This window comes from Solanum tuberosum, unplaced genomic scaffold (assembly GCF_000226075.1).
Source record: "Solanum tuberosum cultivar DM 1-3 516 R44 unplaced genomic scaffold, SolTub_3.0 scf00166, whole genome shotgun sequence".
Classification (NCBI taxonomy): domain Eukaryota; kingdom Viridiplantae; phylum Streptophyta; class Magnoliopsida; order Solanales; family Solanaceae; genus Solanum; species Solanum tuberosum.
In genome coordinates, this window is record NW_006239094.1 from 632,071 (window position 1) to 656,136 (window position 24,066).

General features: G+C 33.1%; 1 protein-coding gene across 1 annotated transcript in view; it reads left to right on the top strand.

The window, feature by feature from the left end:
* The first annotated feature begins 5,164 nt into the window (after nt 1-5,164).
* LOC102582660 (fatty acid amide hydrolase-like) overlaps nt 5,165-24,066 on the top strand; it is a 71,660-nt gene continuing 52,758 nt past the window's right edge. Inside the window, exons 1-6 of the mRNA XM_006354034.2 lie at nt 5,165-5,286; nt 6,327-6,436; nt 6,549-6,609; nt 9,089-9,249; nt 14,994-15,123; nt 17,296-17,373. Coding sequence (XP_006354096.1) covers nt 5,187-5,286; nt 6,327-6,436; nt 6,549-6,609; nt 9,089-9,249; nt 14,994-15,123; nt 17,296-17,373 — 640 coding nt within the window. The 5' untranslated portion in view covers nt 5,165-5,186. The remainder of the gene's footprint in view (nt 5,287-6,326; nt 6,437-6,548; nt 6,610-9,088; nt 9,250-14,993; nt 15,124-17,295; nt 17,374-24,066) is intronic.

A 24,066-nucleotide genomic window follows, 5' to 3' on the forward strand; every position in this document is an offset into this window, starting at 1 on the left:
CTTGTCAGAAATCCTAGAATCTTACTAAAACCTGATGCTCTAAATACCAAGTTTGTCACGACCCAAAGTACCCCTTAGTTGTTAGAAGAAGAATAAAACCCTGAGGGGCCCTAAACAAGCCACTTGACATAAGTATAACGTTAAAAAAATACAACACGAGAGAGAGAACAGGCAACATAAGTCTTATTTCATGAAAGAAATCTGAACATAAGTGCGGGAATCCAAACTTAGTATGGCATAGCCTTTATAAACATCATAAGAGTGGTTGGGACATAACTCATACACCACATACAAGTCTGAAACAAAAGACAATAAGAGAAATAAAGCAACAATGGTATTGTCCTCGAAGCATGAGGACTCACCAATCCACGGTACGAACAAAGTAATCCAAGCTAACCACGAGTTGGAGGAGGAGTGTTGGATCCTATATTATGAGATAATATAGGCACAAGTATGTATTATTACGATAAATGTACTTAGTATAGGGAAATTCATAAAACGTAGGCATGATAACATGATGAACTTAAACATGATATGCAAGACAAAGTAAAATGAAGTAAAAGCTTTTAGAAAGAAATCATAAATCATATACGAGGTCAATGCATACTTAAAACTGTTTGAGAGACTTTCATAAAACCTTTGAAGAAAACATTAATCATTTGTGGAATATTTACCATTAACCGTGAGCTATAACATAGAATCTGCCATGACCCTCACACCGAAAAGAATAATCTACTTGCCAAGGTAAAATTATGTCACATTCATTCTTTGCTAAAGTGAATCCACTAGCTTAGGTCAATTGAGACAATCATACGTGGGCGCGTAGTTATGGACAAGAGAATTGCTACTAAAGACCAAACTTCTACTAACAGTATGGTCTTCATTCCAAAGTACTCTTGGTGCTAAGTAATCTCAACGAAAAATACATAATCATATTCATATCAAAATACTTGGAAAGGCAACAATTAAGATTGCCAATCCAATTATAAGTCATTATAGAGTAGCTCATTTCAAATCAAGATTTCGTAAAACTTTCATAGTAAAACACTTACCTTTCTAAGAATCTAAATCATGGTTTTATTCAACTATGAGAAAACCTTTCACAAACCATTGACACTTTATAAGCATTCTTTAGTCATAAATTATTATTTTCATAAAACATGTATAAATCCTTAATCAAATTCATGATCATAGTTCATAATTTCATAAGCATTGTTCATAATTCAAGTTCAGGCATAGGCATGGGTCCCTATGAAATCAATTGAAATTCATGTAATTAAATCAAATCATGCATAATAAGATTGAATTTAAACAATTGAATCATAATAAATAGGACCAATGGAAAATTTCATGAAACCTTAATAGAATTGGATTAAATCGAATTAGGAGATTGAGATTCTTTTGGGACCCAATGAATTAAAGGGATCCATTGGTGAATTCACACATACCTTGATAATTAAAGCCCTAAGAATCCAAGGAGAATGAGACCTTGAAGCTTGAAACTCTTGCTCTTCACCTTGGAGCTCTTGAGAGAATTTGAAGAAGAAAACTTGAGGGATTTGGGAGATTTTTAGTGAAAGCGAGAAATTAGGCTTAGCGGTGAGGATAAAAATGAGCATAGGGGTAGTTATAAGGCTAAAATGATGTAGTTTAGGGGCTAGATGGGTAGTAAAAGACCAAAATACCCTTGTTTAAAACTATCGAGTGACTTCTACAGTTCTGAACTACGACCTGAAGGTCTTCCTACGGACCGTCCTGGTCAACCGTAGAATCACTTATTAGGACTTAAAAATCCTAGACAATTTCAATGAATCATTACTACGGGTCGACACCTCTTCTATGGCTCGTAAACATCACCCGTAGAAGCCAAGTGACTAAAACCCTCCAAGTCCAAACACTTTTTCACAGAACCCATCCTACGGTCTGTAACAGATCCCACGACCTGTAGGTCCAAAGTTCCCAAAATTCACCAAGTCTGTATCAACTCTATGGCACTTCCTATGGCCCGTAGAAAATCTTACGGCTTGTCATGTTCATCCATAGACCATCATCAAGGACTTGACATTTTCCAATTTTTCGAAACCATTCCTACGGCTGCCTTCTACGAACCGTAGATCCTGCATCAGTCAACCCAAAATTTGCAACTCCTTTCCAAACTCAACTTCCATTTTCTGAGGTATTACACAACTACTCCCTCCGTTCCTATTTGTATGTCACCATTGTAGGTTTTACTCCCCTTAAGAAACTAGGTAAGCTTACCATTGTATCCTTATTTAGTGTTCTGCTGAAGTCAGGTTTTCTATAAATGAACATGAATTTATTTACTTTAATTAACTGATTTGACCAATGAACATGATTAATTACTTAATTTTTCTATGTTCGACAAATGTATATTTTCAAGGCTAAGAACTTTCAAAGGGTAAAATAGGAAGAATAATGTCATTTATGCATTGGTTTTGTGAAATGACAAATATTACGGACCATCTATTTTTAGTAAGGATGACATATAAAATAGAACGACGACATATAAATAGGAACGGATGGGGTATTCAGAACCATTTGTTTTTAGTAAGGACAACATATAAATAGGAACGAATGTAGTATTTTCTTCCTCTATCCCAACTATATTTACTAACTCTGATCTTTGTCATTGTGTGGAATATATATAAGTAACATTCGCTAACTTTGATACTTTTTATTTTCTTCTAGACAGATCAACTCCCAAACAGCCCCGTCTTAACCACTAGGCCACTAAAGTCATCGCTTGGGCCCCAATATTATTATTATTTTGGGGGGGGGGGATTTTTTTTTTAAAAAGTACTTATACATATTATAGAAAAAAAATTACTTTTAAATTATAAAAAAATGTGTAAGAAGTAAAAAAGAAATGTTGTTAGTTTTCCCACTTTAGGAAAGTGAACGAAACATTTTTGGGGAATAATTTCCTTATGTGGGAAATTGTGCTTTCTTGGTTATCTCTAAGAATTTGACCTTATATTATTATTTACCTTATATTCATCTTTTTTATTATTTTTATTCTCAATATTGAACTCCTACAAAATCTTTTGATTTACTGTTGCTTACAAGTTGCAAAAGAATAAAATTTGCTTTTGAGTGTCTTCTTCAAAATCTCAAGAAGTGCGACAAGCAATCATTATATTGAAGGAACGCAACACTATTTCGATATTGTTATATCAACTTATCAAATTCGTGTCAGGTTTTATTATTCCAACTTTATTTTATAATTTTTTCTTGTTAACTTATTATTGTTGATGTTCTTAATTCATAAGTATACCATCTTGTTTTGAACAGTTTGAAGCATATGAAAATATTTTGGTTTCTAGATGATGATAATTTTAAAAAATATTGTCTTAACATTGAACTTTCTTTAACACATAATAGTTATTTTGATATTAATGATTTAGATTTTATTTTTTGAATTAAAAGTGTTAAGAGAAATAATACAAGTGAAAGATAATGATCTAATGGAAATACTTGAAATCAAATAAAAAGACTTGATTCTTTCCCTAATGCATATATTGCTTATAGAATAATGTTTAACAATTTCTATAACAGTTGCTTCAATTGAAAGAAGTTTTTCGGAACTACAATTGATAAAATCTTATCTAAGATCAACAATGTCTCAAGAGAGAATGAATGAATTAGCTATATTATCAATTGAAAAGGAATTACTAAAACAAATCGATTATAAAACAGTAATTAATGACTTCGCATTTAAAAAAGTTAGAAAAGTAAATTTTAAATAAAAGTATATATGATCTTTTTTCTTTTTAAAAAAATATTAAAGCTCATTTTTAGGATTTCACTTTAAGGCCTCCAATCTTATTAAGTCTACCCTGCTCCCAAAGAATGCAACAGCTTGTTGAAAAGATAAATAAATAAAGGGAAAAAGGACAAATATACCCCTTGAACTATCGTAAATGGTATGCAGATATCCTCCGTCATATTTTTGAGACATTGGTGCCCCTGCCGTCCAAAAACTAGAGCATATATGCCCTTCACTCTAACGGAAGACTAAATAGGGACACGTGGCGCAATCTTATCCGTCGATAAATGTCAGATCGATGGATAAGATTTTGACACGTGTATGTCCATTAGTATAAAGGGTATATATGCTCTAGTTTTTGGACGGCAGGGGCATCAATGTCCCAAAAATATGACGGAGGGTATTTGCATACCATTTACGATAGTTCGGGGGTATATTTGTCCTTTTTCCCATAAATAAATAAGGTTGTCGAAGGGGATGATACAAATGGGGTCATTTTCTGTTTGTTGTCTTATTTCCTTTCCTCAAATGGCTCATTTTCCTTTGGGTACGGTTTCTAGTTATTTAATAAATGGGCTATGCCCTATTTTCATTTATTTTTTTTTAAAAAGATACAAATGGGGCCATTTCCACAAAAAAAAATTAAGTTAAAATTTGAAAAAGAAAAATCTGATGAAAGTAAAAAGGACAAATTTAAGTGTTTACATACAGCTTAAAGTGTTTACATACAAATTTTTAAAGAAAGTGAAAAAAATGTAAGAAAAAGGATAATAATTCATGTTAATTCTTAATTATTAGTGTGCCACTTGGCCTGCTATGTACTAGTAATATTTTTTGTTGTTTCAAGAAAAGAAAAGAAAAAAAGAGAGAGTAAGAATGAGAAGCAAAGAGAAATGGAAAATGACAAATTAGTCAGTGTTTGTAACGCTTATGCTTAGAAAATGTCAAAAGAATTGTTTGTTCTACAATTGGAATGGACCCTCCCCAACTTTTGCTTTTACAAAGAGAATCCCCTCTAATAGTGAAAAGTGCAAAAAAACATCTCTATAAATAGTTAGTTCATCGTCCGTTCACTTTTGTTTGTCATTTGTTTCTAAAATATATTTTTATTTATATTTATCTTTTTTATCATATCAAAAAAAAGATAATTATTTTTTCTATGTTTTACTCTCAATATTAAATACTTATTCTTCAAATTATTTTTAAAAAATTAATATTAAAAATGAACGAATATATATAGAAAGAAAAAAAGAAAGAAAATTTGCATGGGCAACGTAAGTTGAATTGTTGTTTTGTCCCATAAATAAAAAACTTTGATATATAACACCCCATTTCCTGTTCTTCTTCTCCACTAACTTCCACCCACTCTTCTCTCTCTCTCTCTCTCTCTCGAATAAAAATGGGATTTTTGAAGACTAAAGGAGAGATTTACAAAGCTGCTGAAGATGTTGATGTTGGTCCCAATAGTAATCAATTTTATCTCACAGCCAATGTCAAAGGTTTATCTTATTTACTAATTATATTGCTTTCTTTTCATTTTTCTCTTTCACATCACTTCAAACAATCCATATTAAAAATGTTAACTCACTCATATATACAAAAGGAGAAAATATTTTTAAAACTTTTCTACATATACACTTTTATTTTTTAAAGATTGTCCTGGTTTTTGCTTCATCTTATTATGGGGTGTTTAATTAATGAATGAATAGATTAGGTTGGATTTAGATGGAGTGAATAAACGGATGAGTTATTAATTTACCTAAATGTTATTTGAATTGAGATGAGTTATTAGGCTAAATAATTGGTTAAAACTTAATCTATCAACTTTTACTAAGTTTAAATTTCTTTATTTGATTTCTTAATTAAAATAAATTCTTTAGTATGACTATGGGAGATTGATGAGTTCTTGAATTATTAAATAGATCGGATAGGACGAATATAATCTTCTTATGATTTAATTTTCCTACCTTAAATCATCTTTATTTTACAAAGTTGATCATCAGATGAATTTCTTTCATTAAAAATTATAAATATTAAATAATTTTTATATAATTAATTAATTTTTTATATATATATTTTAATCCCCTTAACGAAAATTCAAAAAAAATAAATGAAATGCTTGATGCAAGTAAAGATAGGATGGAGTAAACCTGGAGGTGAAAGGTGTATAGTGTATACGTTTCAGCATTTAATGAAAAGGCAACGGCCATAAAATATGGTTGATTGATCATAATTGTTGGAGAAGGTTGTTTAACTTAATTAAATTTTGTTTTCCTTTTTATTTATGTAATTTTTTTTTATAAGTTACACATCATTTAATAGCTAGTTAAGATTTATGTTATCATGAATAAAATTAATACAACATTTAATTTGCAATTTGAAAATTAGTTAAATTTTGTTTTGAGTCAGGGATCTATCATAAATAGATTCCTTTCCTCACCTCTGAGATAGTAATAAGATTTGTGTTTATTTTTAGACATTCTACACGAATATGTTATTTTTGTGGATTATATTACAATTTTAGTATATTTATATGCAGCCCCTAGGATGGCCGGGTTTCTTGTTAAAGTGTTTGCATGGTTGTTGGAAACGCCCATCTTTGGATCCATTATGCTCTATTTTCTCAAGAGAAATAACTTAATTCACAAGGTACATTAATTTTATCTCATATTATATTAAGCTATATTATATATATATATATATATATATATATGCTCAAGTTGTGTGGATTTTATTACTGACAAATAGTTTCATTTGGCAGCTTGTTACATTTGCTGAGTTGCAAGAGTCACCTCTATATGTTCCACTTCACTATTATCAAGGTTAATTTGCTATTTAATTCCCTTTACTTGTTTTCTTTTATATATACTTATTACAAGTAAGGTGGCCATTTCTAGATTAATTTTTGCATCTCAGGGTGAACACTTAAGTTTGGATATATGTTATTTAGTTTTACATTAACTAAAATAATTAAAATTTAAAACTTCATATTTTTAATATATGGTCATATAATTAATTTTTATCAAGACTTAATTTAACATGACTTATACTTTAAAATTATGATTGTTGTTATTATTACTTATTAATTTGTAATGATTATTTTTTTGTGATTTCATTATTATTTTTCTTAAATATTATAGTGGCATCACTCATTTTCTTAAGAAACGTCTAATTAAATGGTTGCATTTTGGTAGGACTAAGGAAATATTTGAAGCACAAATTTATTATATGTTTGTAGGAAGACTTTATTTGAAAAAATCCAAGAACGTGAGAAAATTGAAAAGTTCAAAGGTTGAAATACCTGACTTTTATTAGTTTAATATAATTTTTAGATTTAAAAATCCGACATAAATATTTAATTTGATACTTACGAAATTCGAACCAATCTGATCCAATGTACACTTCTGTCGTCTATCCAATTTTTTGTTCATGGATAAAGAGTTTTTCAGGATAAGTAAAGTTCAATAACATAATACATTTTAGAATACAAAGAACACACAAATAAAATAAGACTTTAATTTATATAACAACAATTTCTCCATCTAATATATATTTCAGACGAAATTCTAAAAAAAATTGACATAAGATTCTTGAATTTTGCATATAAGATTTTTTTCCCCTCTATTGTAAGATTTTTAGCAGTGATCTCAAAATGATAGAAAAATGTAATTCGAGTTTTAGAGAAAAAAAATCTTTATTAAAAAAGAAAAGTCTCACCAAAAAATATTACTATATAAGGAAGTTATCGTTCTCATTCAATATCCAGAGCTTCAAATGCTAAAGAGGTAAAGTGGAATGAGTAAACCATTTATTTAAAGAGAAATTGCCTAATTACACAAACATTTTCATCATATCTATTAATTCTCTCTATAGTTTAAAATGATTATATTTATATCACTAATTAATAATATCATATTAAAGTCAGATACACATAAATACATGTTTTATACAACTTGATATATATTTTTTGCTACTAGATATATTAAAATAGGTAGAGAGGCGAACCATAACAGAATGCAGGTGAGCGAGATTTGTCTATATATCCCAGATACATGTGAATCACATTATATACACACTAGATACATGTATATATGTGTATTTGGTGTGATTCGCATGTATCTGGGATACCATATACATAGGAGAGTGGTGAGTGAGATGGGAGGAAGCCGGCGAGATTTGTCAATCTATCTCATATACATGCAAATCAACTTACAAACTAGCGTGTATCTAAGTAATTAACTTCTAGACTATTGAGATTTAGGTAAGTTACTCATTATTTAATGGGGACATTACACGGATAAGCAAAAATATTCTAGTTAATTACTCTACAGTTTATATTAATTATCATTCGCGACTATCCTTTAACCGTATTTACATATCTCCTCTCTTCCTCTCTCTCGCCTCTCTCCTCTCTCAATCTCGCTTGTTTTTCTCCTCTTTTTTAGTCATCTCTCTCGCCTCTCTCCTCTCCATGTCTAGTCTCTCTCTCGCTTCTTTCTGTCCAGTCTCTCGCTTAGACAAACACAAATTATACAACTACAACTATTAGCCGTCGTTTATACAAACACAAATGATAACAATCAATTATATATACAAATACAAATTATCTGCCCAGTCTCTCTCGCTTCTTTCTGTCCAGTCTATCTCGCTTATACAAACACAAATTATACAAATATAAATGTTAGCAGTCATTCATACAAACACAAATGATAACAATCAATTATACAAATACAAATTATAAGTGTCAACAATACAGATCTCTTTAGTGATACAAATATACATGTATTCGTTGATACAAATACACATGTATTCGTTGATACAAATGATGACAATAAATTATACATGTACAAATACAAATTGATATGATTGTATACATTTTATTCATTGATACAAATTGTATTTTGTTAATACTATTGTATACATTGATACATATACATACTAATTATATATATATACGCGATTATGTAGATATACAAATACAATCATTGATCATATTTATATCAGTTACATATATACAATTATATAACATATATACAAATACAATTCACCTGTCTCCAATCTCTTCCCTCTCTTGCTCACTGTTCTCTTCCCTCACCCAATCTTGTTCGTCTCTCTCCTCTCTCTAACATGTAGCTACGAATCGTAATTAGTAAACTATTACTATGGAGCCTCATTAAAGTTATTTTCTATTTCCGAAGTTTCCTCTTATTTAATTAAATTAGGCCCAATCTAATAGTTAGGCGTAAAGCATTCATTTATTAAAAAAAATAAATTAAATATAGAGTACCTAATTGGTTACAGGTGGAAAAGAAGAAGAAAATCAAAGTGGAGCGTCTCCGAGGGAGCAAGTTAGGCAGGCATTGGGATGTATGGTAGCTCCAAAGCCTCTATACAGCTTCAGTAGGTGGACCATACTGGATTATTCAACTGCTTATAATTCTAAGCTTATTACACCCACCAAGGTATTAATTATTACTATTGTTTTTCTCATTTCTACTCTTATATAAATAAATATAAATTATATTATATCGTGTTACTTGCATTGAAAATATTTCTCACACGCATAATATACCATTAAAATGTGTGTGATAATTCTCTTATCCTATTGCTTTTTCTTATTTTTTGAATTTTATTCTAAGAAATGTAGTACTTGCACATTTTTATCCTAAGAAAGTGTGGTTAACTATTACTAATCAACTTATAACAATTCCTTCATATTAATCACCGCATAACGATTCTTTCATTATTATGAATCATCATATAATAACTTTTTCATTATCAACCATTGTATAAGTAATTTTTGTACTATTATTAGTGTGTGTCCATTTCAGTATGTATTCAGATATGTTTTAACTATTATTACTTGTATCCTAGTGTAACTGCAACTCTACAAATTGTATAACTTATGTATATATATACATTGAATGGCAGTCGATGATTAGAGAGAAATAATATACAAAATAGATAGTCTTTAGTTCTTCTCTGTCTCTTGATCTTATAACTATAATCTTAGAATGATTACTGAGTTGTTAACTAAAAATTTGTAGTCCAAATACATAGAATTCTGAAAAAGATAACGTATGTCATCACTAAATTTATACTTCAAAATTACATCCCAAACTCATTACTATTAAACCTATCCCAATGAAACTTATTTCTTACCTACATGGAGAGCCCAGAATTATATGAGATGAAGAGGAAGTGACTCAGATGATAAATAAAGAAAATCTTCAATACATAGTTATTGATAAGTTCTAATATGGTATGCCTGAAATTAAAGAACTAAGAAAGATGATCCCTAAACAATGTAAACTTAAGGGAGAATGTAATATTGGGTTGTGAAGCAATCATCATGTTTTAATCAGAGCAACAATATTAGAAAATTATGCAAATCTGTTATCAAAACTTTCTTTTTATGTAACTCATCAACAATGGCCATATCCAATGCGTACTTTACAGTGGAATCCAATGTTTGATCCCGAGGAGGAAACTACAACGGCTATAGCTTGAATATTGTTTACAGCCCTCCCGCCTAAATTTTTCTTTTTTTGTGAAAGAAGTAGTGTTCTAATTAGCTCCAGTGGTTGGTAAACCCCTTCAAATATATATGACAACAAAAAATTAAACGAGACCAAATTGTGCCCGAGTCAGGATGGAGGTGGACCTATTAGGTTAATTTCCAAAAAAATCAAGATTGATATGAGAAAGCAAACAAGAGAGGTGGTAGAAAAGTGGAACAGAATTAAATATGATTATATTTCAAAAATACTATGTCGATTGTAGGTTACATGATCATAATGAACAAGAACATTATGCACTACATCCGAAATTGTATTCAAGAACGAGCGAGGAAGAGGCAGCAAAGGTAATCAAAGACACTGTGCAAACTAATGGAGAAATTACACCCAAAAGTAGGGAAGAAAGAGGAAGCAAATTAAGCTATTGATAAAGAGAATTTTCAAGTCCAGAATAATAATAAAAAAAATTATGAAAAGGATAGAAATTATGGAAGGTGGGGAAAGGAGAAGGTCTGAAATCGGAAACAACCACCAAAGGATAAACAACAATCAAGTAAAGAAAATAGTATATAGAATGAATTTAAGATCTTGTAGGAAAAGAATCAGACCTCAAGGGAAATACCGAATACGATAGGTGTTGATTCAACAAAGGAATGGTGTGGAAGGAGAATTCAAGGAACAAAATCAAACAACACCAAAAACATACAGAAGGATGATACTATGAGTGTCAATGAGATAGGGATCCCGTAAAAACTTCTTTCGAGGAATGGGCCAGACCGGGTCATTTCTCAAGAACAATAGCTATACTACCACTCATTTTATTTCGATCTTTTCAGACATAACCAAAGAAGGGAAAAGATTCTTCAAGTGTCTCAGGTCCCAGAAGTGCAAAGAAATTGCACCAACAAGGTAAAATTAGGTGATACAAAGGATGCAAATTTAACATTAAAAGTGTGGGATCTAGATATTGCAAAGGAGAATACACAGAAAGGGGAGAAATCACTAGATCCTTTAAACATAATAGATTCAAATTCTGATAAAAATATTTTTTCAATTTTACAAGAACTATCATCGGGGTAGAAGCAGCAAATACACGAGAGGGACGAAGATGAAGACCCGGAGGAGAATATACGAAGTGTTGAAAAAGTAGGAGATTTATCACCAAGACAAATAGTTGATTTAAAAAGTGAAAATAAAACGGGAAAGCAAGAACAATCCATTGTTCCACTTCAGGTGAAAACAAGAAGCATTAAGAATAGGGGTCATATCAGTAATCAATGATAGGACAACTATTGTTTTGAAATATAAGATTTGTTACTTCTCAAAAATCTTATGAGAGGTTGATAGAACTTAGCAAGAGTCATCACTTTTCATTTATAACTCTAGTGAAATATTTCCAAGCTCTAGAAGATCTAGACAATATAAAAGAAGACTTGATTTTAAAAATACTGTGACAAACTCATCATCAAAGATATGAATATTCTGAAAAGAAGAGTTGACAGGACGGGTTGTTTTAGATACTCCTCAACAAATAACTATGAGGTTCAGTTTTCTTAATAACCTCTTCAAAATAACTTCAATTATACCAGGTGTAATGCAATAGAGAGGTGGAATTGTGGAAAGACATAGAAAGTATAACTGACGTAAGTAGTGAGTCATGGATAGTAGAAGGTGATTTTAATGTCATACTTAAGGAAGAGGAGGAGAAACTTAGGGGGCATCCTTTCACTCCGATAGTGAGACATGAGGTTTTTCTCAATGTATATGAATAATAATGCACTAATAGAGTTACTCAAGATTGGGAATAAGATTATTCTGGAGGGTGTTATCGAACTGAAGGAGACAAACTGAAAATTACACCCTTATAGGACAGTAGACTTGAACTAAAAAAGAGTAGAAATTGAACTAAGGAAATATTTGTATATAGAGGAGTACTGGAAGAAAAAGGCAGGCATGAAATGATTCAAATATAGGGGCATAAAGACAAGTTTTTTCACTCATATATCAAAGTTAGGATGAAGAAACTATACGTTAGTGAGATACAAACAATTCAATGGAATGTTGTGAATTCAAATGAACAAATTGATGCAACAACGATTACTTTCGCTGAGAACCAGTTTAAAAATATAGATGTGTTGAACAATCAAGAAATGTTAGACAACATCTCCTAACTTGATTTCGCATAATCAAAATAAGGAAATGGTCATACTGTCATATATTAAAGAGGTTTAAGACATTGATTTGTGCTCTCAATGGAGATAACACAAGTAGGCAGGATGATTTTCTTGAAACTTTAATGTTGTTATATTATTGGAGAAGACATCACCAAAATGGTCAAGATTGTTTTTTGTGGACACAATCTTCCAACATTCATAACACTCACAAACTTGGTTCTTATTCCAAAAAAAATTGTCCAAGCTTTTCATCGATCTAAGTTTTTAAGCCTATGTACTTTTGCAAATCATGTATATGATGTTTCATGAAAGCATTGTGAGGATTCTACCTGATTCGATTTCACTAAATCAAACTAGTTTTATCAAGAGGAGAAGCATCAAAGAAAATGTGTTATAGGTACAAAAAATAATCAGGGATATTACACTAAAAATTAAATAACAGAATGTGGTTGTGAAATTAAATATGACAAAAGTATACAACATCATGACATCATGTATTTTCCTAACAAAAGTATTAAGGACTTTAACTTCTTAGAAATCATTATTGATATGGTATGGAGGTTGGTGTCCAACAACTTGTATTCAATATTTGTGAATGGACAGGCGTGTGGTTTCTTTCATTCATCTAGGGGTTGAAAATAAGGATATCATCTATCACCCATCATAATTATCATTGCTCCTGAAGTGCTTGCTAGCGGTTTGAATAAGGTTCATGAGAATGTTGAATTCAAAAGGTATGGTGTATCAAAATGAAATCTAACAATAAATAATTAATCATATGGAAATGATACCATTCTATTTTGTTTAGGATACAAAAAGTCAATTAAAAAGACGATGAAAGTGTTGATCAAATATGAACAAGTTTCAGGAATGATACTCAATTAGAATGAGTTTTTCTTCTAGTTACATAAGAAGGCCTCAGAGGTACTAGGACAGAAGTTGAAAAGATGGACAAGAATATATCAAGGATCTTTCCTTTTATCTACTTGGGTTGCCTAGTTTTCTATGGTAAAAAAAGGATATCACATTTTCAAGATCTCATGAGAGAGATTAATTAATAGAAGAGTCATGACAAAATAGGTTCTTATTATATGGGGGAAGATATGCTTTAATAGCTCATGTGTTGCAATCTATGCCTATATATCTTCTATCAACCATAATCCTCCTAAAGGTGACATTTACATAATTCCTCAGATGTTCGTCAAGTTCTTCTAGGGGTAAAGAGAGCATAAAGATAAATATTGGGTGGCATGAAAAATTATATGTTTTTACTCAAAAGAAAGGAGGAATGGGGTTTTGTATCAATGCCCTTTTTTGCTAAATTATGATGGAATTTTAGGGTATCTACTAATTCATTATAGTGTTCTTATATGTGGAACAAGTATTGCAAAAAAGATCATTTGGCGGTGGCAGAGGATATTGGGACTTCACATGTTTGAAAAAAATTGATATAGGTGCGAGAAGAGGTGGAATGTGAGAATTGATGATAAATAAAAACATGTAGTTATAACTTTTGGTATGATAATTGGATTCAACAAGGTGCTTTTTATTTCATAAAAAATACTAAAGCACAAGTTGTGAAGGTGAAAGTCGAGAAGTACATCAACAATAATGAGTGGGATATAGACAAGTTAAAATAATCCTTTCTGAAGAGATAACAAATTATAATTTGAAGAGCATAAGGTCCATAACATACCAAGAAAGAGATCATGCATGGTGGATTTGGAACACTAAAGGAGAATTTACAGTGAAATTATATTATCGTATAATATCATGAGGATTAAAAGAGGAAAAAGGGAGTAGTTTTCAAATATTTGTAGGAAGGGGCTACTATTTAAATCAGTTTCTTCCATTGGAGAGTGTGGAAGGGGAGAATTTTCACCAATGATATACTTTCAAATATTCATAGAACGCATACTTTATTATTTTATTTATAATTGTTTACATAAATTTTTGATTTAGATATATTGCATAGAACGCATGTGTATCAAAACTAGTGTATATATATATATACACACTTTATACACGTAATATATAATAATCATAAAATATTAGCATTATATTATGTGACAAAATCATCAAAATATTATTCTTCTTATAATGTTAGTAAACTTAAATAAGAATCTATAAATAATCAAATACCTAGGTTAAAGAAATAAATATTATACATGATATTAAAACATTGGAGGATTGAAAATGTCAGGGATAAAATAAACATTTCATGAAATAAATAATGATTTTATTTCTAAGATTATCTCGGCTATTATCATTTTTTGTTAGCCTTTTCAAATAAAAATTATAATATTTTTTCTATATTATTAGTGATTTATTGAAAATATTATTTTAAAAAATTATTTTTTTAGTAATAAAATTATAAAATTGAAAATATATAAAATATACTCCCCGTAAATTCATCATTTATTTTGTTTCAATAGAAAAGTTCTCTCTTTGTTACACCATTTCCATGGGATATTGAATAAAATAGTTAAGTGTTTTTGTGTTTGCTTTTGATAGGTAATGGAAAGGTTTTTATCAGCCGTTGAGCACTCATCTACTCCTTCAATGCAAATGTCATTTTTTATTAACTTTGACGCTCACGATATCTTGAGACAAGCGGCTCAATCAACTCATCGTTACCAACAAGGTACCTACCATCGCCCTATTCATTTAAAATGTTTTTTTTTTCAAATTTTGATACATTATATTCAATTAGGATATTATTATTATCTCATATGATTGTCTTTTAATTAAGTCAAAAAATTTCATAACAGAGTCCTCATCTAATTTTTAGAAAATCATTTAAAAAGGTATTTGAAAAACCTTTTAGTATATCAGAATTGGGTAAGAGTCCAAATGATTTTTTATGGAAAGGATTATGTACCGTATCAAATCTGTAAAATACACGTACCGCTAGAATCAATACACTCTTTTTTTTTAGGTTTACAGATTTTTCTTTGACTTCTTCTTCTTCAAGTTGAACCACTTCTTCATTTTCATTGTGTTAATAAAAAACTTTGGAATTATCCATTGAGCTTGAAATCTTTTTTTTAATCATTTCTTCTTGAGGAATAGAAACTTCATGACACTTGAGGGGTCGATATCCTCACATGAATCTTTTTCTCTATTCAATTCCTTGACATTTGCAAAGATGGATTGGTCGAGACTCGAGGGTTTGGAGAATTGTTTGAATGCCTTCAAATTTGGTACTTTGTTCTTCACTTGTCATGTCAATTTTTCTACCAAACTCGAAAGCACAACTAGCATATTCGTTACATTGATCATAGGATTGGGGTTTTTTGCACCTCTCTCTCAGGAGCATTTTCACAATCTTTTTAAAAATAAGGTCCTCCACAATATAGATAGGGATCATCAAAATATGGGTTGCCACCATTTTCATTCCAAAATGCCATAGTGACACAAGTAATAAAAATAAAAGCTAACTAACACAAAGATATATACAAAAAATCAAATACATTCACAAGTTTGGACCAAAACAAGAAAGTTTAGATCCCAAACAAACCCAAAAAGGTCAAATTTTCCCCCGATGTCCAAATCAACTTCTCAAAGTGTACACAACCTTATACAATATAATTTAATCAATTATGAGTCGAGGGTCAAATCTCCTAGAGAACAATATATAGACAAGCTAGAAATCATTACAAACTATGCTAAACCAAACACTAATTATATTTGATTTTTGAGAAAACTATAACTAAGGCAGAAATATAAACTAATCTACAAAGTAAGTAAAATATGATCAATGGTCACAAGCATGGATACATGGAAAATCACTGTCAAGTAACGATCTAATTTGTTTCACAATTTTACAAATAAGAGCGAGTTTATGCTAATTAATCTCAGATAACTATTCTATATTAGTTTGTTTCGGACACTAACAAGACTACTTAATTGGCTATCTCTTGCTAGATTAAGTGCATTCAAGACACCATAATGTGGCTACAAGTAGTTTTTCTATCTCTAACTCGAAGCATTAGATGAGGACTAACGCCCCAAATTCTTGTTAATTAATCAATCCTAACCTCTAATTTTCTCTCTTAAGCTCAAATAAATGTGAGTCATAGGGTTAGCTACTCCCTTTAGAAACATTAATAATAAGAATAATTAAAGACTCATTCGCATCACTTTATTAAAAATAAAGATCATTAAATATATAAGCAAAACAAGATATTAATCCAAACTATAATAATGAATATTCTCATAAGCAAGATTAAAGTCATGGAATAAAATACTACACACTTAAATATTCAACATAGCAATGAATTAAAGAAATGAAGAAATATTTAAGAAAAATTTCAACTCAAATCTTCAAGACTTCAATCTACAAGTGTGGTGTGAGGACCCTAGCCCTCTAAATGTTCGTATTCTGCCAATGATGCTAATAGTGTCTCCCATGTGTTGCTTTTATAGGTCAGGAAATCATGAGATGAAATCAATGTTTGGACATGCGATTTCATGTTGATTTCATCTCATGATATCATGAGATGAAATCCTAAATTCTTCAAAAATCATGATTTGAGAATTTCAAATATATTGATTTCTCTAAAAAAATTATTAAAGCAATGACATAATAATAAATCTTACTCTCTTTATCCTACTAATGCAATATATTAGTATCAGTTTTAGGCTACCCAAAATAAATGACATACTTTTCTATGTGATTTTTAAAAAAAGTTTTCATTTCCATTATACCATAATAACATAACTTGTAGAACCCATTCGATATTAGAGTTCATTCACGTAAAGAAAATTAAGGTGATGGTGTTTTAAATATTTTTGGGAATGTGATTGTTGTCAGGTGAAGCATTATCGGTACTGGATGGAGTTCCAATTGGCATAAAAGATGAAATTGATTGTATGCCTTATCCCACCACAGGTAAACACGCCTGCCTTTAAAAGAGTTTTGTTATAATTTTGCAAATTGCCTATTTTGTTTCTCAATACAAAAATGACTCATTAAGAGGCATGCATAGTTAGTGGGAAAGGAAGTTACCTTCATACCTCTCTAAATTTTATATATATATATATATATATCTCATTTGTTTTATGCATATGATACCATCATATGAACTAATTAACTAGTGATGGGTTCCACATATCAATTTACTACAAAGAAAAGTTTTCCTCCACCCCACACTTAAAACATAACATTGTCCCCAATGCTCAAACAGTCACAAGATCAAGAAGTGAGGAAAAGAAAACTCCCTGGTCTCTAGTCATACTCTATGTGGGGGGGCATACTCTTCGGCACCCTGCTCGTTGTGCTCTATGTCATCCCCCTTATTAGACTCAATATTTGATTCCTCTTGTACCTACTCGATGGGTATATAATCATCTGCCACCTTTTTAAACCCTAGGTTCATGCGCCAGGGCTTATGGGCGCTCTCACTTAGCGGATAGTCCTCAATCAAATGATGCATCTCAAGCACAATAGGAGAACAACCACCACATCTTAGATGGAGCATAGCTTTTGTTGTTTATCATGTATTCCTAAGATACTTAGAACAAAAAATTTGAAAAGTATGATAAAAAACAACAAAGTTTAAAGAGTATTTTCAAAACTAGAAAATTAAAACCAGTAGAGAAAATAAACTCAGAAACAGATTAGAAACAATATACAAAATATTTTTCTTAAAGAAGAAAATCGAGCCCACTGAATGCACAGCGTCCCCTTAAGGAAATTATTCCCCTCAAGTACCCGAGTGATAGACTATGTGCGTCCACTATCAGTCAATGGACCAGGTCCCTTGACTCAGCAAGAATAGCAATAAAGCGTAAACAATAAATAAAACACAACACAAGCAGTTTACGTGGAAACCTCCTTGCTCAAGGGAGTAAAACCACGACCTGTCTCACGAGATTTTCAATTGTTTTCACTAATCTCTTCAAGCAAAAGTGAAACACAGATACAACACAGATGAGATTAAGTTATTAACCTCAAAGCTAAGTAATAACTCTATTACTTACTGAGCCTAAGCAGATACTACACTGCCCACTAAATCAACTAGCTCCTAGATGACTTAGCATTTTACAAAGCAGATACAACACTGCCCACTAAATCAGTTAGCTCTAACCAATTTAGACTTTTACACATCAAATACGAGATCTGAATCCTTTATAGATTTGGAACATATTTACAATGTATGTATGGAAGATATAATCCTAAGACAACCAGACAACTTTCAGCTCTATCAGGTCCCTGTTTCTCTTGAGGATAATACTTCTTGAAAGTGAGCCTTTGCAAGAGTTCTTGAGAATTTTCAAGTTACAAAAACTAGTGTTGTGTCTATTGGACATACCCTTTATGAAGAATAGACACAACCTTCGAGGCCATGCCATTGGCCGAGGTTTCTGCTACAGTTGGAGACTGTGTACCAACCAATTGTACTTTTTACAGCCTGGCATTTGTGTGTATATTGTCACAAGTATCAGGCCCATTTACAAGGTGCCATGGTTTGTCAAATCATCAAAACTGCAAATAACATTTTCCTTCTTTTTGATGATGACAAACTCCACGCAGATGCCATCATTTTTTCATCCCCCCTGTCAACCTTGCCACTTGTTCCATTCCCCATGTAAACCTTGTCACTCAGCCTTTTTATGCCTTTCCCAACCTAAGCAACCAACATTTTCCCCCCTTTTGGCATCATAAAAAAGAAACTCAATAAACCAACATCACAGAGAAGTTTGCAAAGTAAGATCATAGCCAGGGGCAACACAGACATGTTAAAAAAAACAGGATTAAAACAAGGATTAATCACAACAAAACAGGAACCAACTTCATTGCACAAAAGGTAACATTCAATACATTAATAATTAAACAGAAATTGAGAACCCCGGACACTGTCCACACAAAAGAAACACACAGGAAGGAAAAGGGAAGGACTATGTAGAGTGAGGCTAATGGGAGAGAGACTTGATAACAAGAGTAAGACGAGTGTTTGCTACATCATTATCTTTGATAAGTTTCTCTTGGAAAGCAACATTTTGATTCATAAGGGCAGCATTCTATAACCTCAACTCTGTAACTACCTCAGTACCAGGTCCCTTAGTCTGTGCTTTGAGCAGTTGAGCCTTCAATAAGGCAATCTCTGCATCCTTGTTGCTCACTCACACATTCATCTCCTTCAATTCGTGCTTCAATTAATTTTGTTCCATTACCAACTGAGACATCTTGCTTAGTGGTCCTGCCTTCCCTTCGATACACTTACAATCGACCAAAGTATTCAGAGAGAAAAACTGTTTGGCAGTTCCAACAGTGCCTAGTCTTACTGGAATGTTCAGATGCTTAAACACTTTGGTGAGAAAGTACCTGTAACCCATGCCATGTTTGCCCTTGTGTTCAATTACGGTTTTATACATATGCTCCAACATTAGGGCAGGGAGATTGAAGGGTTCAAATTTTCACAGTGATTCCATCACAAACAAGTCAGTAGCAGATGCCATGGTGCGTTTCTCAGTGCGAGAAAGAAGTACCTTATTAACAAACTCGAACAATAGTTGGTACTCTCCCTTCATAAGATTATTTTGAACACCCATCCGACGCATGTCAGGATGTTTGGAGCATTCCTTCACAAATTTCTTGGTGCATGACTTTCCCACCATGGATCTGATCCCCTCTCTGGGTACCTCTAGTATTTTCCCCAGCAGTTCTTCATCCAGATGCAGACTTTTGTTCCTTACCCTGGTGCTGAGGCTACCAACCTCTACAAATTCTACATTATAATAGAACTCTCAAACTTGGTCTTCATGTAGAACAGGGGATTTGGTCCTGAACAAGTGAGTCCACGATTGAATCTCCACAAGGTAAGACAGAGAGTCCAACCTATCTTAGTAAGGATATCAGTATCAAACACCCATCCTCCTAGAACCTTTTACAGGCAAAAATTATCAACAATTGTTTGTTTGCTCACTTCCTTGTCATCCTTACTTCTTTTGGTACCTGGTCCCTGTGCAGAGTCTTGCTTGAGAACATGAGAAGTTTCTCTCTTCCTCTTTGATGGTTCCTTCTTCTTTTGTGAATCATTTCCTTTTCTTTTTGTAGGGTCTACCTTCTTGACCGCAGATGTTCTAGATTTTCCTTTTCCCTTTTTCTTCACTTGTTTCCCTTTTTCCCTTTTAACTGCCTCCAAGGGAGAGTCTTCACCCACAGACTCTTCTTCAGAAACTTCGATGGAGACATCCACCACATCATCAATAGGCAATTCGAATACCACATCACCAGATCTTCTTCTCCTTCGATTTTCTGCCATAGTTATTTCATTAGACTTCATAGCATCACCCATGAGTTTTTGGGAAATTGCTCTAGTAAAAGGACTCTTTTTTGGTGTTTCTTCTATGACCCTTTGTGGTGATAGGGGCCATTCTCATTGCAATGCTCACCTAAGATGGACGTCATCCTCGTCAGTGTCATTTGAATCAGTAGAAAGATGGAGACGAACCTCAGGTGTTTGATCGAAGACTGGTTCCGTATCTCCAAGCATTCCCTTTGCAAAACTACCTCTTTCTTCATGTACAAAACTACTTCATGCTTCATGTAACACTCTTTTCCTCATATGCGCCAAACTCTCAATAACGATGCTTTCACTGGCTACCAGAATGTTTGACCCTGAAGACTTACTCAGTGGAAGGTCTCCCTCGAACAAATGGTGAGATAACATGGTTGAAAAGGGACCAGGTTGATTCGAGGGTGCAGGGTAGTTGAGGTCTATGGGTGACACCATACCTTCTTCTCCTTCGATTTTCTGCCGTATTTGTTTCACTAAACTTCATAGCATCACCCACAAGTTTTTGGGAAATTGCTCTAGTAAAGGGACACTTTTTTGGTGTTTCTTTGGTGACCTTTTCTTTTCCCTTTGTGGTGATAGGGACCATTCTCCTTTGCAATGCCCACCTAAGAGGGACGTCGTCCTCGTCAGTATCAGTTGAATCAGTAGAAGGATGGAGACGAACCTCAGGTGTTTGATCAAAGACTGGTTCCGTATCTCCAAGCATTCCCTCTACAAAACTACCTCCTTCTTCATGTACAAAACTACCTCCTACTTCATGTAACACTCCTTCCCTCATCTACGCTAAACTCTCAATAACGATGCTTTCACTGACTGCCAGAATGTTTGACCCTGAAGACTTACTCAGTGGAAGGTCTCCCTCGAACAAATGGTGAGATAACATGGTTGAAAGGGGACCAGGTTGGTAGGAGGGTGCAGGGTTGTTGAGGTCTATGGGTGACTGGAGAGTAAGAGGACTAGCTTCAGTAATGTTGACCGGAGAGATAATCGACAAGTTTGTAGGACGGGAAGCAGAGGGTGATGAATAGAATGTAACTAGATCTATCTCTTTTGGGGAGTCTAATGTTTTCTTCGAAGAAGACGGTGACTGAGACATGTTAGAGAGGCAGTGAAATAGTACTGGGGAGAAGAAGAAATTAGGTTTTTTCCCCAAAGGACTTTGAGAGAGAGGAGTTTGAAAGGTGAAGAAATGAAATGGAGGGAATAGATATAAAAAGAAAATGAAACGATGTGTCAGGTCCCTGAATAGACGCGTCGCTTGGACTTGAAGCGATGGGACAACGATTAGAAAACTGAAGACTAACATGTGGAGATTTTTTATTCCTGACCGATTCTTACCATTCCTTGCTCATGTGATTTTCCATGAGTGTATACTTGCAGTAGGTACATAGTTGATCTTACTTAAACAAAGCATTACAAGTAATGAGGATACCTTCCCTTCTGATAATAGCCCAATGAGGATTGGATGCCTTTGGATAGGGTTAGCTCAGCACATGTTCATCATCCCCAACTTCAACCTGTTACTATCAAATTGATCCTAACTGAGGGCCTTTGTTAAGATGTCTGCAATTTGATCTTCAGTTCTGCAGTACTGCATGCTAATGTTCCCCTTCTCAACATTGTCTCTCAAGAAGTGATGCATGACATCAATATGCTTTGTTCTCTTGTGCTGGACTGAATTCTTTCCCATGTTGACTGCACTGGTATTGTCACACATGAGAAGAATGGTATGAATGAATACTCCAAAGTCCTCAAGTTGTTTCTTGATCCATAGTAGTTGAGCACAACATGATGCAACAACTACATATTCAGCTTCAGCCGTGGAGAGGGCCACTGAATTTTGCTTCTTGGTTCCCCAAGAAATGAGTGAAGACCCCAGGAAATGTGCCATTTCGGAGGTGCTCTTCCTGTCCACCTGATATCCTACAAAATTAGCATCTGCATACCCTACCAGATCAAAAGAGTCCCCTACTAGATAGAAGAGGATCAAGTCCTCTATCTTCTTTAGATACCTCATAATCCGCTTGGCTGCTTTCAAATGTGACTCTCTAGGGAATGCTTGAAACCTTACACACATGCCTACACTGAAGACAATGTCGGGCCTACTTGTTATTAGATACATCAATGATCCAATGATACCTCTGTACATGGTTTGATTAACCAAAGCATCAGACTTGTCTGCTCCCATCTTTGAGTTTGTACCCATGGGGGTATCAATAGTCTTAGAGTCAACCATATGAAACTTCTTTAGCAACTCATTTTATGTACTTCTCTTGACAGATTGAGGTGCCACTTGAGGTTTGCTTGATTTGCAGTCCCTAAGAAGAAATTCAACTTTCCCATTATGTTCATTTCGAATTCATTCCCCATCAAGGCAACAAATTCTCACATAGAGATCCAAATGTGGCTTGAAAGATGATATCATCCATATACACTTGGATGATAAGCACTTCCTTTTCTCTTATCTTCAGAAAGAAAATGTTGTCTATCTTACCCCTCTTGAATCCATTCTTCAGAAGAAACTTAGAAAGTCGCTCATACCAAGCTCTAGGAGCTTGTTTCAATCCATACAGGGCCTTGTTAAGTTTAAACACATGATTTGGGTAGTCAGCATCTTCGAAACCTGGTGGCTGTTTCACATACACTTCTTCCTTTAGGTCTCCATTCAAGAAGGCACTTTTGACATCCATTTGGAAGATCTTGAATCCCATGAAGGCTGCAAAGGCAATAAGGATTCTGATAGCCTCCATTCCAGCCACAGGGGCAAAGGTAACCATCATAATCGATTCCCTCCTCTTGATTATATCCCTGAACAACCAGTCTTGATTTGTTCCTTGTGATAACTCCATTTTCATAAAGCTTGTTTCTGAACACCCATCTGGTCCCTATAATGGTTCTGTCTGTAGGTCTAGGAACCAGGTGCCACACTTTGCTCCGCTCAAACTGGTGAAGTTCCTCTTGCATGGAATTGACCCAGTCAGCATCTTTTAAGGCCTCCTTCACATTTTTGGGCTCAATAGTTGATATGAATGCTGAAAATGCAACCAAATATCTAGTTTTGGATCTGGTTTGTATTCTAGAATTCAATGGTGATATGAGATTATCCAGAGGATGAGATGATTGATGCTTCCATCCTAATTTAGGGCTCAGGGGTTGAGGTTGATCTGTTTGTTCCTCTTCATTTTCGGAATCATCATTCTCAGATTGAGATGACTCCTCCTGATCTGTATTGTTGGATGGACCAGATCCCTCGTAGGACTTGTCAGCTTCGTTAACCTTTT